General features: G+C 39.9%; 1 protein-coding gene across 1 annotated transcript; it reads left to right on the top strand.

The window, feature by feature from the left end:
* Positions 1-15,390: 15,390 nt before the first annotated feature.
* Positions 15,391-16,602, top strand: LOC127122144 (uncharacterized). Its single transcript, XM_051052530.1, has one exon. It carries the CDS (start codon positions 15,391-15,393, stop codon positions 16,600-16,602), a length of 1,212 nt encoding a protein of 403 aa, XP_050908487.1.
* Positions 16,603-17,479: the final 877 nt, after the last annotated feature.

Here is a 17,479-nt window from a genome sequence, read left to right on the forward strand (position 1 = left end):
AGCGGGGGATCTCAATTCTTCTTATTAAGGATTAACTCCACGTAAGCCAAACATGAATATACCACCCTCATATCATAAGTGTTGTACCCCAAAATTTGCCCTCCTCTTTCCTCAATTGTTCATCCAACCACTTGATCAGGAGATCACTTGCATACATTCATAATTCATCCACATGGATCATTCATCATGGGTTCAAAAACTTGGGCTTGTGAAACTAGGGTTTGTATGGATATCAAGGCTCAAAATCATGGTCTAACCATATCATCAGCATGGGGGATGTGAAACCCTAATTGTGGTGTTAAAGGCTTGAATTCAACATAGATTTGGCCAGACAATCTTCTAAGGTTTTTAAAACCCTAATTCTTCAAGGCGTGATCTCAGGGAGCTTCCCTAGGCCTTATCTTGGCCTTCAAAACCCTAATACAGGTTCACACACTAGAAGGTTGATGGTTGGGGTATATGGCTTGATCCAAGAAACTTGCTTGAGGGGTAGGCCTCAGGGAAACCCTAACCAGAAGATGGTGAATCATATGGACTTGGTGGCATAACTGTGCATCCATAACCCTCAATCTTCACCTATTATCAATGCACTTGGCCTAACCCTACTTTGGTCTTCTACGAGCATTGGTCTTGGTCCAAAGTCATGGTGTTACTCATATGATTATAGATATATCTATGGTCTTGGTCATCTAAACAACCCAAACTTCTCGTGTCTCAAGCCAACTGCTAGTCATTCCCATAGATTCATGGATACCTCATTGTAATACCCCAATTTTGACCCTAAGATCCCTCATGCAATTTCATCATAAGCATTAGCATTGGGATCATACCTTGGCATCCTACTTACCCCTCCTTCATTGGGTTTTTTTGGGGAGAGATCACCAAGCACTTTGTGATTGTATCATACTTGTATTTTATCATTTTTACTAACCAAAATACCAAAAATATGTCTTTGCATTTGCCTAACTCTTTTGTAGGTAGGGCATGATTTCCATTGATCTATCAAGTTCATATATAGGGTTTGAGACCCTCATGACAAATAGAACAACCATGAATTGATTCAAGAATGGTTATGAGCATCATATATGAGTCCCAATGATTACTACATATTATATTGATCAAGTTTTCTTCAAGAGTTTGAGGGTGATTTGCCTTGGAAACCCTAGTTTGACTGGGTATCTTGAGTAACTTCTCCAACAAGCTATCTCACCAATCGATCAAATTTCTCAAGGGACACTTCAAATTTAATCATATTATGCATATATGATCTACCATGAGCCTAGAAAGTCAAGAGAATTGAAGGTTAGCAAGTTGGTTGATGGTGGTTGACCAGATGAATTCATCTGATCAAAACTGGGTCTCCCTAGACCCTATCTCCTACAATTTTCACCATATGAAAATGATTCCAAGAGAAACGTTACTCTAAATAACATTCCAAACAACTTTCATGTTTAGACCTAGATCTAGTTTTTCTTGGAAAATCATTTTCTATGTTGAAACATTATAGGTCATTTTGTCTAAACCCTAATTTGAAAGTCAATTTCCCAAGGCCATTTGAGAGGATAATCCTGAGAATTTCATCTTGAAATTGAGTTTGAATCTCACTGTTTTGAGATTCAAAACTCCAGGGATCCAAGACCTTTTGTGCATTTCATTCTACTTTTGCAAGCATTCTAAGTAAGATCAAGCACGAGCCAAGGCAAGAATAGTTGAATCCAAACCTGCATTGAAGGTATTTTCCATAAAATTTCATCTCTTCGATTCTCTCTCAATCTTGCTCAATTCTCTTGATTCTTTGGTTATCTGGAGTCCTACCAATGTAGGCAAGAAGATTGAGTTGCTTAGAGGTCAAATCGAAGCAACTCAGTTGACATACCTCAAATTTCAACTCCTTATATCTTTCTATATGAGAGGAGTTAGTTAAAATTGAGGTGATATTTGTGATCTACACCATTTTTCCTTTCATATCATGTCCTCCTTTTTCATTTATGATGTGGTGATGAATGAACCAGTCTGGCCAAGGTCGCCTGAGAAGACGACCGACGCTTTGCTCCGGCAATGATGTGGCGTGGTCCTGAGCCATTAGATGAGTTCAATTTGTTTTAATCATAAGCGTACGTTTTAATTACCAAGCGTGTGGATGTTTGACTCAGGCGCATCATGGAACGCGCGCTGATGGCCACTTGATTTGCCACCTCAATTAAGAGGGAGATCAAGTGGTTCACGTTTTTTATGATTATTTGAATTTCATTTTAATTGCTTTATTTTCATTAATTCATATTAATTTTAATATTGATCCAAAAAATATGAGAGTTTCACCAAAAAAATTCAAATATTTTCCTCTTTCATATTCTGAATTAAAATTATTTTTTTGGATCATTATTAATATTTTTCATGATTTAATTGATTTTTCATTTGTTTTTAATTGTTTAAAAATACTTTTAAGTCTTTCAAAAATCTGAAATTTTTTCTCCAAGGTCCTTTGACCTTGTTTGACCTATGATAAATCTCATGGCCATTTACTTGGTGTTTTGATGAGGTTTTAGGAATTTGACAAACCATATTTAATTTAAATGCATTATTTTAGTATTTTTAATTAGAATAAATGCCAAATAATTTTGTTGACCAATTGTGATGACTTGTTTATGTTTGACTCTTGTTGTTGGGCCTTGATCAAGGTTGATTTGACTTTGTCAAATTAATATCATTGGATTTAGGGGATTGATGGAATGTACATTCCATCTCCCAAAATGAATGGATGATATTAATTTGGTAAAAGTCCTCCTTTGATCAATTTGAGTTTTGATCCATTCCCCTCCCACTTCATCTCATTCCCCTTCTTTATGTATTCATCTCATTTGGCCTATGATATCTCAAAGTCCTAAAGCTAGTTGATTGAAAAATTAACATGAGTATGGATGAGATTAGGCCACACCTTTTGCATATTCTTTTTGTGTGTGGTATGTTTCATGAGCATAGTTCATAATATTATGCCTCTAACATGCATTAACATCAACATTCTATTGCCCGACCTCAAATAGTTGTGACTTCTACAAAAGTCTTATTACGATTGCTTAACATAGCTCTAAATTTGGAACATAAAAGGCATACCATTCTAGTTAGTGAAATTGTAAGTCTCCCCTCTTTCATGGTATTGTGTGGAAACTTGGCCTTTTTTCCTTCCTTTGGAAGATGTCTTGGTTCAAGGATCCATGCTTGTGACAAGTGGGTTGAGTGTTCTCCAAAGAATGTCTAAGAATGAAAAGCAAAAACAAAACAATACTAACTTCTAACCTATTAACTACTAACTTTTAATTTCAAGCCCTTTACTTTAATGTCATTTAATTCTAGTTTTTATACATTTCCCATTGTTCATATCATTCTAATTGTTTATGTTTATGCAATTTTCACTTTGTCCATTTGGACCATATTGTGTGATATATCTTGTTTGTGTATACTTTGTTTGTTTGTGTGGTCTTTGACCATTAATGTACATAATAACAACAAAAACCCTAAAAAAACTTGTGTGGACTGTTGGCTTGATCTTGGACAAATGGACTTAGAACTTAGGCAACATTCCTATGCTAAAGGACTTGGCCAATGCCAACTTATTGAGAAACCAAGTGCTTGCAATTTGAAACTTCATCTGATACATCATTCAAGATCTCTCTAAGTTTATCTGCAAGATGATCATTGTGAAGCTGTTATTTTGAACCTGTGACTTGTGAAATTCATCTGTTACATGGGCTACCTTGAAGAAGATCATGGAATGGATAAGCTTGGATGTGGATATCTTTATTTGATGCCTTTGCTCTTCAAGATAATATAATTGTGCATTTGTGTGTTGCTTGATTCTAAAAGTCCAAGGGAATTCTGGGTTTCTATTGACATTCTTGGCTATTGGATTGCTACCCATTTGGTCAGATATTTTCAACTCTAAACTTTTAATTTTGTACATAGGATTAGTCTCTTCATATTTTCCCCATTTCTTTAATTTCAAAATATCTCCCTCCTTTTTCAAAACCTTCTTTGATTGAACTTATTCTGTTCTAAACTTTGACCACTTTTGCAAAAAGATAGAAACTTTGGCCTTATGCCATTGCATTTTCAAACTTCTTTTCTTAAATCAAACTTGTAAATAAACTTAACTATACTTGACTTAAACTTTCAAAAAGCCAAAACGAACTAACTCATTCAAATCATTTTTAGGCCTCTGTGCCTTTCAAACTTAATTTTTGTTAAAAGCAATGCATCCACTTTGAAATTTGTATCACGAACTACGAGGTTTTGATCCCTCATTTTTATGTTGGTACGTTGGCACAAGACCGAAGGTCTTGCCAAACACAAAAATAATTAATGAATTCTTTTCTCATCCCCCAACTCTATTTGTTTGTAAACATCACTTTGTACCAAATACATATGCACACAAAAAGGGCTCCCTAGGAGTACCTAGAACACTTTGGGTGCTAACACCTTCCCTCTGTGTAACCAACCCCCTTACCTGTGATCTCTGGCATTTTATTAGTTTTGATTTGAAAACTTCTTATTTTTGGGTTTTGTTCGTACTTTTTCCCTTTTCCCTTGGAAACAATAAAAGCGCGGTGGCGACTCTTGTTATTTGATTTCTAGCTTATCCATAGCTTGATGATCATGAATTTACCACTACACTCATTCAAACCCTAATCATATACCCTCAGTTCATGGCCTTGTTAACATACATTATCAGTCAAGTCATTTTCTTTCTGAAGTCAAGCATTCAAGTCATAAATAAACCAATTGTAAAACCAATTTCAAACCATTTTTTAAACCATTTCAATCCATTTCATGTCATTTTAAACCATTACATTTGATTCTACACAAGAAAATACAAGTCTTGACATTTTTGACCAAATGCTGACTTTGGTCAACAATTGACTTTTTGGTCAACTTTGACCAAAGTCAACCCAAAATCCAAAAACCCTAAATTTCATCCTAACCAATAATTCATTGTCCACTTATAAAGAAAATGCATTTTTGACCATTTGTTGACTTTGGTCAACAGTTGACTTTTTGTTCAACTTTGACCAAAGCCAACCCTCACTTGCTCTTGACTATCCAAGCTTGGTATGGCCCTTTGCTTCAATGTGTCATCCAATATTCATGCTTGATGGTGTTTTTCCCTTGGTTGCTTCCATTGCAAGTAATGCATTTTGTGCACCATGTTGTCTTAACATTTTGGAACCAATGATCATTGGCTTTATTGGTCCCTAACAGATTTCCAAGGAGTTCCCTAACAACACAAGCTTGTCCTCTGCTTATCACCCTTTGGCTTCAACTTAAAACAACACACCAAGTCTTGGAAATGCGTGAGTTAACCAGGGGAGCATCAAGGCTAACCCTACTGCTGCAGCAGTTCATCCCATGTCCTGCATCACCTTGCCTTTTCTTTGCCTGCAGTGTCAACAGTCCAACATAAGTCATGACATGTCTAAACCATTGAGAAAAGTTCAACATGGCATAACACCAGCACGACATTAAACATATCTCAAGCCTTACAAACCATTTAAGACCTGTTTTACCTTGCTCAACCAAGCCATCAAGCATGAAACCTGCATGAGGTAGCTTGTGAAACGTGACAATAGCTTACATTAAATCTTGCAGCAGGCATATAATGGATATTCAACAAGTTGGAAGTTGGACAGGTTGTCTATTGGACATTCTACACTTGGTTTAACCAAGACCACAAGTAAACCAACATCAAATGATTGCAGCCAAACCCTGATGCCATACACCACATGTTAAAGTCATTGGCTGCATGACATGCCCAACATGACCACAAGACCTGCAACAAAAAGAATCGAGACAAATGAATTGCAAGGCATTGGAAACCTAAATCTGTTGACTTGCTGGAAGCAACAATAGACCAAGTCATCAACAAGCCATACCAAGAAGCTTCATGCCAACAACCTTACAAAACCAAACCACCATGGTCCTCATACCTGTTGCAAATCCACAAGAGCCTATTGCTACAACAGCATTGCCATATGATACACTCTTGCCTTCTTCAATAAACACCAAGACCAAAGCAACCTGCAAGGTGAACCTGCAACAATATTTGGACATGTCAAGTGGAAGAGTCACCATGACACTAATGAAATGCAAAGAACCATTGTGACAAATATATGCATTCAAGACCATAACATCATATTCAAACCAGTTAACATCATGGCATTGCAAACATCATGACACTATAAACATACCTCAAGGTATTGGCCCTATGCATCATCCCTTATAGCTACAACAATCCAATTGGAATTACCAACACAGTGGGATCACAGGACTTGTCCTCATGGCCATCCTTGAGACAGGAATTTAGAAGCAAATGCAATGGTGATTGTACCCTGCAGTGGCCAAAACTAACATGAGCTTTGCAAATAAAAGCCATATTTAGCTACTGAGCTGAAAAAGGAACTTACACAACATGCAAGGCTAAGGACATAGCAGTAATACCTCTTCATCACAATGTGTATATCTCAGGGCCAAACACTCCTCAAGCTTGCATCAAAATAGCTACTATGGTTAACCCTGGTTTGGATATGATAGGCAAAGTTCATGCTGCAACAAGTGAGGGTAAGAAGTAGAAAACCAACAGTGTGAACAACCTGTGAAGCACTGAACCAAGTTATGAATAAAGATTACATTCACACAACAAGCTTCTCATCATGTCAAAGTGCAAACCAAAGCACAAACACACTTGTCTTTAATAGTTACCTGTTCAAGCAGGTTATACTTGATCCCAACACTTAATCCCAATTTTAATGCTACCTGCTACAACCAGTTTGTGCATCAAGACCATTAACATTCACTTCTCAAGCTATCCATCATCCCTAACCAAACCGAGGTCATTTAAGTTTAACCTGCAACATGGATAGCAAGTCACCAAAATCATCTTAACATGGCTGTAATCTCATCTTAACCTGCAATAGCCAGTCTAACTTCATTTCACTCACTCATTAATCAAATCAAGCTAACCTAACTAACTGAGGTCATATCTCATTAACCAACTGAGTTTGCAGTTAACTCAGTGAGTCATGCACAACTAAATCCTAACCAGACATAACTAACTCCTAACCTCATTACAAAGATGATAATTCCCCAAGCCTAGCATCTATTTAAGAAACTCATCATTCACATTTTCATCACCCTTGGAAATTTGCTTGAATCTGTGCATTCTCTCTCTTGCAATATCTTCCCTCACCCTACTCAGAGCTCTACTTTCTTCTAGAAGCCATTGAAGCTTCACGTGGAAGCTTCAATTTCGATTGAGCTAAGCCATAACATCCTCACTTTGCACTGTTCCAGTTCAAAAGAAGAAGAAAGAGGCGAAAAGAGAAGAAGAAGAAAGAATCAAGCTCAGGAAACTTACCGGTGGATTTTCCGATCATCTTCTCTGGTATGCCATTTTATTGCTTTGAGTTCACCAAGATGTAGTACCTAGGTTAGGAAGTAGAAGCCCCTTGGTGGTAGGGATTGATTCACACCATACGCCATTTAATTTGAGTTTTGGATGCTAGGGTTCCTCCATGTTTAGGTTCGATTCCACCAATGCAAGGACCGGTTGCAAACTTAATCTCCATATTCATAATTAGCTTGTCTTTGTGCTTCTATTGGTAGTGGTGGTTAGGTATAAGCTAACACCGGCACCGACGACATACGCCAGCATGGTGAGCCAAGGTGACCAGCGGTGAGGTTGAGCGCGCGCGTTAAAATTCGTTTGGACTCTGTTGACTTGGACAAGTCAACGGAGGTGTGAGGTTTGGGCTCAATTTTGCTCAGGCCCATCGAATTTGCTTGTTAAACACCAACCATTACCAGATACATCTCCCTATTGACTTGAGAAGGAAATCTAATTGGGCTTAACCAAGCCCATGGACATTTTACTAGTTTCTCCTCACATTTCCAAGGCGCACCCCTCCCCTTGAGCGCTTGAAATCTTAAATGGGCTCAGACGCAACCCAAATTCAGTTTTACTTCATACACCACCAGTTTTTTGGAATTACTTGTTGTACCAAAAATAGCAATGGGCTCTTCTTACAGCCCAATAACCATAATCCATTTCACACCTCCTTTTCCATTTTCAATTGCTTAATTCTTTTATTTTCTTTTATTGTTCTTTTACATTTTAATTAGGTTAATTAGCATAAGTTTAGTTTAACTAGGTTAGTAATTGTTGATTAGGAATAAAATTTCCTTTAGAATTTAATTAGAATTTCCTTTAGAATTTAATTAGGACTTTTCATTAGAATTTAATTAGGAATGTTGATTAGGTTTAATTAGAGATGATTTAGCTTTTGATTAAGTTTAGAATCTTGACACTTCTCAACATTAGGTTAAGATCAACATTAGGATTTAATCAACTTTAGACCATAGAACTTGACATATTCTATAATTGACCATTTTGCCCTTATGGACCTTATTTTGGTATTTTAGTGATAGAATGACATGATCCCATTAGGATTAGAATTTGACATAGAACTTTAATCATTTCCTTACAATTGCAGGAGTTTTAATCATGATTTTGACCAATATGTACATGCTCCCTTAGGACTTCTAACATAGAATTTTTAATCAACTTTTAATAAATCAATGCATGATCCCTTATGATAGTTTCTAACAATTACTAACTTTGATTAGATCCAAACCGAGTTCCCTAAAACCAAAACAAAACCCATGGTTAAATTGATCAAAACCAATTTTGATTGATTAAATCCTTTGAACTTGTATAATCCCACAGTCTAAATTGAGTGACCAAAAGACCCTTAGTCACTTAATAAGACTTTTCTTCCAAGCTGTGGAGCTCAAGGCCTCAAGATAAGATCTCCAATCAAGGCATCCTCAGTCATACCAAGCAGCGGATTATTCAAGAACATCAAAGGTGGCATCTTCAACACTTGTTAAATCAAATTTAGAAGAGTGTGACAAGAACCTTAAGCAATATAGAAGGAGTGGGACTAGAGTATTCCTACCCCCATTCTGAGTATCTTTGGGTATGGGACGTATGATCCAACGCTCATCGTATTCACCTATATTCATAGACTTTAGCACAATTATAATCATACGATTGACAAGTCTCTCTCTTCACAAAGCCATACAACAAAAGCAAGGATTATCAACAACTTATCAATCACGAAGCAAGTTTTACAATACAAGCCTTAAGCAATAGAGAAGGAATGGGACTGGAGTATTCCTACCCTCATTCTGAGTATCTTTGGATATGGGACGTATGAACCAACGGTCATCGTATTCACCTTTATTCATAGACTTTAGCACAATTCTAATCATACGATTGACAAGTCTCTCTCTTCACAAAGCAATACAACAAAAGCAAGGATTATCAATAACTTATCAATCACGAAGCAAGTTGTACGATACGAGCCTTAAGCAATAGAGAAGGAATGAGACTGGAGTATTCCTACCCTCATTCTGAGTATCTTTGGATATGGGATGTATGACCCAGCGGTCATCGTTTTCACTTCTATTTATAGACTTTAGTGCAATTCGAATCGAACGATTGATAAGGTCTTCCTCAACACAAGAACAACTACAAAGACTCTTCTCTCTCCACTTGAAGTTAAGACGAGAGTTACATGCCACGAGCCTTAAGTGGTAAAGAAGGAATGAGACTGGAGCTTTCTTACACTCATTTTGGATATCTTTGGGTGCGAGACGTTTAGCTCGTTGCTTATCATATCCACCTTTACTCATAGACTTTAGTATGATTCTCATCCAGTAACTATCAAGTCTATCCCTCCTTCATTCTATTCAATTCTCAATCATTCCAATACTAATCATTTCAATCTCAATCATCCATTTCTTCTTGCCTCCATTCAATTTGCTTTCAACCCTAGTGGGCTAAACTACGAAAGCTCTGATTTCCTTATTGCACTATAAGGGTACGTAGGTAGGAGAACCTAGTTTCTTCGCGAGCTATCTTATCTATATCCTATTTATCAATCATTCTTCATTCATTCCATCTATACCATCTTTTTAAGATCAATCATAATTCTCCTTGGACTCGTTGTCTATCCTTTTAGGATGTCTTAACGACAGTCTGTCTCCTCAATCGAGAGTTGTTTGGGCAAACAACCCCAAACACTTAATTCGGTCTTTTTTTGGGCTTTACATTATAGTGGCGGCCTGCTAGTCCACGTATTGGTAAATGCCTACTTTGCTCTTTGATTAAGAGTCTATCCTTCCTTGGATCTAAGCTACTATCCTTATTGGATCTCGAATTATCGATTCCCCAGCAAGTGATACACTACTCCTTCCACTCTAGTACTACTATCCTCTCTTGAAGAAGTGTTTGTCTTGTGAGTCCCCGTTGCTTAGACAAATATCTCTCTCTTTCTATTCTCGTAGTTCCGAACTAAGATTGCTCTGACTTTCTCATTGCATGATGGGAATACGTAAGCACGAGGATGCGAATCCTTGGCGAGCATACTTCTAATTATTCCTCCTTCGCCTTAGGGCATCATTCATATCTTTCACTAATCCATTATCTACCTTCGATCATAAATCGTCCACCCAGTGACATACTGTCTCTTTGACATCGAAATACACTTTCTTTGGAATTCCGTGTACACCCTTTTAGGATGCCTAACTAATAGTCCGCATTTCTACCAAGAGTTGTTTGGCCCTTAACCCAAACACTTAATTTCTTCTTTTGGGCTAACACCATGTAGCGGCCAGAGCTGTTCCCCTCTATGGTAGAAATCTCATTTCTCTTATGGATTCCAATACACTTTCACCTTTCGATTTCAAACATTACTTGTTCAGTCACTTATCATCAGATACTCTATTCTGTGACTTCGGTCACTTCATTCCATTCATTTCCATGATAGACTCATATTCTACCTTCATTCACTCCACGTGATATACCTATTCTTTGAGCCAAATACACTATACAACTCCATCTTGTACCTCCTTGTGAACCAAGAGTTGTTTGGCCCTTAACCCAAACAATTATTTCCTCTCTTTTTTTGGTTGTTCCAATACAGTGATATAGCATTGTAGGCCCTCACTTATTGGTTCATACCTGTTTACTCTTGGGTTCATATCTCACCCTTGTTGGAGTTCAAAAACATTATCCTTTGGTTCAAACCATACTTTGATCACACTCCTTTTCACCTCCCGCCTCTAGTTCCTTGAACTACGAAGCTTTGAATTCCTCATTGCACTATGAGGATACGTAGGCATGAGGGCCCTAATCCTCACCGAGCACTTTATCTATTTTCCTTTCCTTTTTCCCATTCTTTTGAGAGTAATCTTTAGACCACACCTATTCGAGAGAGAACAATCAAAACGGTTCCCATGGAGTACCATGGATGTTTGGGGCGCTAATACCTTCCCCTTGTATAACCGATTTCCTTACCCAACATATCTCTTTCCCCCGGGTTTTATCGATGTTTTCCCTTTCCTTTGGGGATAAATAAAGTTTGATGGCGACTTTGTTGTATGTTCGAGCATGCAATACGTTCAGGTATATTTTCGCTAGCTTCAGCTGGCGACTCTACTGGGGAATACTTCGCTACTTGGAGTAATTCCTAGTCGCTAAAAGGAGTCGAGCCTAGTTTAGGTTGTTCCCTCGCTAGTCTTAGGTGCTTACTTTATAGATTTACTCGCTTTTATTAATCGCGTTTCTTATTCACTTTATATTATGGATATTATCTGTTGTGCTGTTGTTGGGATGGGTTAGACTACATGAGAGATAAGCTCTGTAACCGAGCTTAGTATACACATAGGTTAGACACATGGATAGTCGTGTACGCCTGCGTTTCACGTGTTAGGTTGTCACGAGAGCCACACCCAGACTAGATTCACTTGGAAGTACTTTTGTCCTGTGAGTATTCACTATGACAGGGTATTTCCATTTAGAATCGATGACTCTGGGAGACCTTCTAGGGACCACCTTGGAGCATAGTCCACACCTGTGAGGGGGATATGGGTTTTTCTTGCAGGGAACCATAGACTCTACCTACCTTGATAATCATGTTACATCGAATATTTGAACTTGCAACATGTGGCTCATACAGATTGTTCAGAACATACCAAAGTTTTGAACCCATGTGACTTAGATCATCTCATCATTTCATTACCATTCATCATGATCGAATTTTTGCATTTGCATGTCTTTTCCAGGAATCCAAGAGTCCAGTTTGTTTACCAAGCATTCAAAGCGAAACATGAATCCCGAGAGGAAGAACATCCACAATTACGAGTTTGTGGAACCTCAACTGGCTGTCTTGAGAGGACTTGGGGCACGTTTAGATCTGGGAAACAAAGATGACTTCAAGGAGGCTTATGGTAACCTTTTGGGAATTCTGAACACCGAAGTCAACATCACTAATGTGCACACTCCGGTGCATTACTTTCCAAGATTACTAGTTGGCACCTACATTGGAAGAGTACTCACATATTCTGGGTATTAGGATCAAGAACCAAGTGCCCTACATTCGCACTAAGGAACTTCCTAAATATCAAGACTTTCCTAAAGCTCTACACATAGGAAAGAAGGAAGTATAACTGAACTTGAAGCCTAAGGGTGGAATTCATGGCTTCACCTCCAAGTTTCTAGTGGACAAAGCTATTTCCTTCGCCGAAGCTGGGAGTTGGACGGCCTTCAACACCAATCTATCTTTACTCATCTATGGGATCGTATTGTTTATGAATATGGAGGAATTTGTAGACTTGGCTGCTATTCATATCTTCCTGACTCAGAATCCTATCCCTACTCTTATTGATGACACTTACTACTCTATCCATGTAAGGACTCAAAAGAAGAAAGGGACAATCGTCTGCTGTACCCCTTTGCTGTATAGATGGTTTATTTTGCATCTACCCAGCAAAAGCCCTTTTGTTGAGAACAAAGACAACCTGAAATGGTCCCAAAGGATCATGTCCTTGAAAGCCGAAGACATTTCTTGGTATTCTCGAGTTTACGACGGTGTCAAGCTTATCCTCAACTGTGGGGATTTTCCTAATGTACCTCTTCTTGGTACAAAAGGAGGAATCAACTACAACCCGAGGTTAGCACTACGACAACTGGGATACCCTATGGTGGACAAGTCTGATCTCCAGAGTGTATAAGGTTTTGTCTTATATGAAGGGGTCGAAGAGCCAGAATTGATCAAGAAGATTGTCAAGGCTTGGGGGGTGATTTATCCTCAAGAAAGAGCAGAGATGGGTAAGAAGAATTATATCGCCAAGGAAGCTTACACCAGTTGGGTCAAAGACAGAGTCAGTGAGATTTTGTTGTCGTTTCCACCCGAATCGTCCATGAACGTCCAACCTCTAAAACCAGTGAAACATCAAAATTCTGAAGTCGATGAATTGAAGAAGGTTATCAAGACCCTAGAGAAAGAGAATGCTGATCTTAAATCTAGGCTTGGTAAGATCTCTTTGGAGAAAGAAACCCTGAAGTTCAATCTGAATCAGAAGAGAGATCGAGGTGCAAATAGAGGTATTCAAAAGACTCAAAGTGGGTGAGACACTCAAAGGGACTTATGTTAGTTTGACAGCAAAAAAGAAGCAGTTAGCCGAGACTCAACACCGAGCCAGCAAAGCGGAGCTTGAACACATGGAACAAACCAAGAAACTCCAAAGTCTGCTAGAAGCTTGCAAGAAAGAGTTGAAGGCTGAGAAAAGCCACACCAAGCAGCTAGAAGTCTCCCTTCGCCAGAATCAGTACGAGCTGAACCAGAGATTAGAGGAGATTCGAGAGCTAAAATGGCAATCACGTAAGAATCCGGAAGACACCAACACACAAGTGAACAAGCATCCTGAGGATCTCTCCAACCGAGAGAAGACAATTGTGAACAGTGTTCCAAGCGAACTAAATCACGAATTTCCACCTGAAGGGAGTGCGATATTGGGGAAGTGGGGCGTATGCCTGTCCCCAAAATCTCAGACTTATTATGAAGAGTTGTTATCAAGATGCTTCTAGTTGCTGCTCTCTAAGTTTGACTTGTAATTCACTAGGTTGAGGTCTGATAGGACCAATGTTGATACTCTTGTAGCCCAGTGGGCAATTCCTTGACATGTACTTGTATTCCGATATTGAATAAAAGAGTTTCTCGACTATTGGCTTCATAAACCGTCTCTCTTTATGCTTTGTATTTGCTTGTGTTAAATAAACAAACTCGCGGATTCTTGGAATTGTTTTCCTTTACAAAAAATAAATAAATGTACACATCAATCTTTTTGCATACATACATGCATCGACGCATTTATTTGTCAAAAGCCACCAGGAAACAAAATGCTTACACTCGCCGTTTTTCCACAACAACAATGACGACTCATCATCAATATTACACTAGCTCCAACAAGTCAAAGATCATGGCCAAATACGAAGCCGACAATGCTACTGTCCGCGAGTCCCTTGCCCAGGTTCAAGGCGAAATGAACCTCTTCAGGGGAAACATGGAGACTATCCTTGAGATTCTCCAATCTCAGAGGACCACTGCCTCTACTGATGTCAATGTCACCCATGCTGCTGGGGTGACCATTCCTACTGCTGCTGACGGCACTACCATCGAGACTCAGGCGGAAACTGTGGTGCCAAATACTGGGAACCGTCAGATGGTCCCTGTTGATTCTGCTAGGCTTGCTACTGCCTACCCATGGGGAATGCCCTCACACTTAGTTGCTAGTCTCGCCCATGGGGGGGCTTTTTCCCCTCATCCGGCTCTCTCTGCCGCTGTTGCTGCTGGAAACACTGGTTTCCCTTGGGGTGTTCCCATCATCCAAACTACTCTGGTCGATGCTGCTGATCCGGAAAATAACCAAGGTCAGGTTCCTGACGACACTCCTGACGCTGAAGAGGACTACCGAGGCTTGCGCCTCCACTTCCAGATTCCCACTCAGACTGCTCAAGCTGCGAGTGCCAGTTAATTCCCGGCCATCTTACTTGGTTATCCTGGGGCAACCTCCATGCCCATGCTGACATGCCCTGCACTCCAGCATGTGCAGACAGGGGCACCTCAGGCCTCCAATGCTCAGGCTGGAGGGCAATATCCTTAGACGATTCATGCTGCTCAAACTGTGCCACCGGGTTTCTCTTACCCACCTCAGATGTGGTTTACTCTGAAGATGCCTGCACCAATTGCTCTAGAGACCTCCCGACCGGCCAGTCAGGTCGCTCCTCCCGATGCTGATCCGGCCAGACCTGCAGATTATCAGCTCTTGGATGACATAATAAGGGCCATCGAGGGTTTCACTGCTTTCGGTAAAGACGCTTGAGACCTCTGCTTGGTCCCGAACGTGGTACTACCATAGAAATTCAAGGTGCCTGACCTCCCAAAGTACAAGGGCCTCATATGTCCCCGCAGTCACATCACCATGTACTGCCGAAAAATGGCCTCATACATTGATAATGACAACCTCCTGATCCATTGCTTCCAAGATAGCCTGTCTGGGGCTTCCTTGGATTGGTACACGGGTCTAGAGCGCTCAAAGATCTGGTCATGGAGGGATCTCTCCGAGGAATTCTTGAAACAATACAAGTATAACCTTGACATGGCTCCGACAAGGTTTCAACTTCAGAAGCAATCTCAAAGATCTAATGAAACCTTCAAGGAATATGCTCAACGTTGGCGCGAAATGGCGTCTAGAGTCAGACCAGTATTGTCTGACAACGAATTAATGGCTATCTTCATGGGTACACTGCAAGGGTTGTATTTTGAGAAGATGATCGGCAGTTCGTCAACAAATTTTGCTGATATGGTAACCATTTGGGAGCGTGTTGAGAGTGGGCTAAAATCAGGTAAAATCACATACACGACCGCACCGCAGACAACCAACAAGAGGCCGCATGGGGGCTTCACTAAAAAGAAGGAGGGGGAAGAAAACGCAGTGACGGTGAAGGCTTGCCCTCGATATCAATTTCTGATGGCCCCTATGTCATATTATCCATATCCGTACGTCGCCGCAGCTCAATATCAGCAACTTCCATTCCAGTACCAACCGCAGAAAGGTAATCAACAATCAACACCCACTCAGAAAAATCCGAACCAACAATATAATCGTGATAACAGAGGACAAAATCGAAGTCAGAACAACAGAGGCAATTTTTGTAGTCGTCTCCAATTTGATAAGATCCCGGTACCATATGCAAAATTAGTGCCATATCTGATTCACGTGGGGGGCATCGTACCAAGAGAACTTCCAGCAGCCTCTCCTCCCTTTAATCGCAGTCACAATCCTAATGCCACATGCGCTTTCCACGTAGGGTATATAGGAAATTCCATCGAGGACTGTTGGGCTCTTAAAAAGAGGATCCTGGAGTTAATTGATCAAGAGATTTTGTCTTTCTTCGAAGAAAAACCTAACGTGAAGACTAATCCCTTGCTGAATCACAGTGACGCAGCAGTCAATGCTGTGATCGAAGAGGAGGCCACCAAATCTATACTAAGGGCTGAAGAAGTGAAGACTCCAATGTCCGTTGTGTTACAGAGGCTTGAACAGTTTGGGTTTCTTGAAGGTGTACATAATGATTCCACAGTATGCGAGTTTGATTTGGACAATTGCGACAAGCTGAGGGGTTGTATGCAAGAACTGATGGATTAAGGGTTAATACAGTTCTCCAAGTCTCAAGCAGCAGAAGAGGTGGCAGTAATTAAACCAATAACAATTGTGTACAGAAAAAAGAAGGTTGAAGCTCCTGCCAAGAGGATTCAGCCGATTCATTTCCGTGTTCACACTCCGTTCCCGTATCAGAATACCAAGGCAGTGCCTTAGAATTATGAGACTACAGTGTATTTGGGAGGAAAAGAAATTCACATTCCTGACACAGAAATCGTCAACATTGCTGGAACGGGAGGCATGACTCGGAGTGGTCGTGTATTCGCTCCTAAATACACTCATAGGGTGTCTCCAGCACCCACAGTTATCCCGCCTAAGGAGAATGTCATTCCTACTCCAACTCCGCAGGCAGGGGCAACTGTACCTGCCACTCCAAGCGTGACGACTGCTCCAGTGTTGACGAAGGTTATTGACAATAAAGCCGCAAAATCTGAGACGTCTATGGGTAAAGGGTCGATGGTTGAGAAAGAACAGATTGAATATCACAAGAAGAGTATCACTTTTGAGGAAAGCCAAGAATTCCTCAAATTGATATAGAAAAGTGATTTCAAGATTGTCGACCAGTTGAACCAGACTCCCTCAAAAATATCAATTTTGTCTTTGCTGTTGAGTTCTGAGGCTCATCGTAAAGCATTGCTGAAAGTTCTAAATGCCGCTTACGTGATGCAAGATATCACAGTGGATCAATTTGACGACGTGGTTGCCAATATCACTGCCAGTAGGTATCTGGGATTTAATGAAGCAGAGTTACCTCCTGAGGGAAATTCCCACAACAAAGCACTACACATTTCGGTCACATGTACTGACTCTCTCTTATCTCGAGTCCTCGTTGATACTAGTTCGTCGCTTAATGTGTTGCCAA

The sequence above is a fragment of the Lathyrus oleraceus genome, chromosome 2, assembly GCF_024323335.1.
Source record: "Lathyrus oleraceus cultivar Zhongwan6 chromosome 2, CAAS_Psat_ZW6_1.0, whole genome shotgun sequence".
NCBI lineage: Eukaryota > Viridiplantae > Streptophyta > Magnoliopsida > Fabales > Fabaceae > Lathyrus > Lathyrus oleraceus.

Excerpts from the sequence above, each read along its gene's own strand:
- LOC127122144 (XM_051052530.1), top strand. The coding sequence starts at position 15,391 with ATGGCCTCATACATTGATAATGACAACCTCCTGATCCATTGCTTCCAA.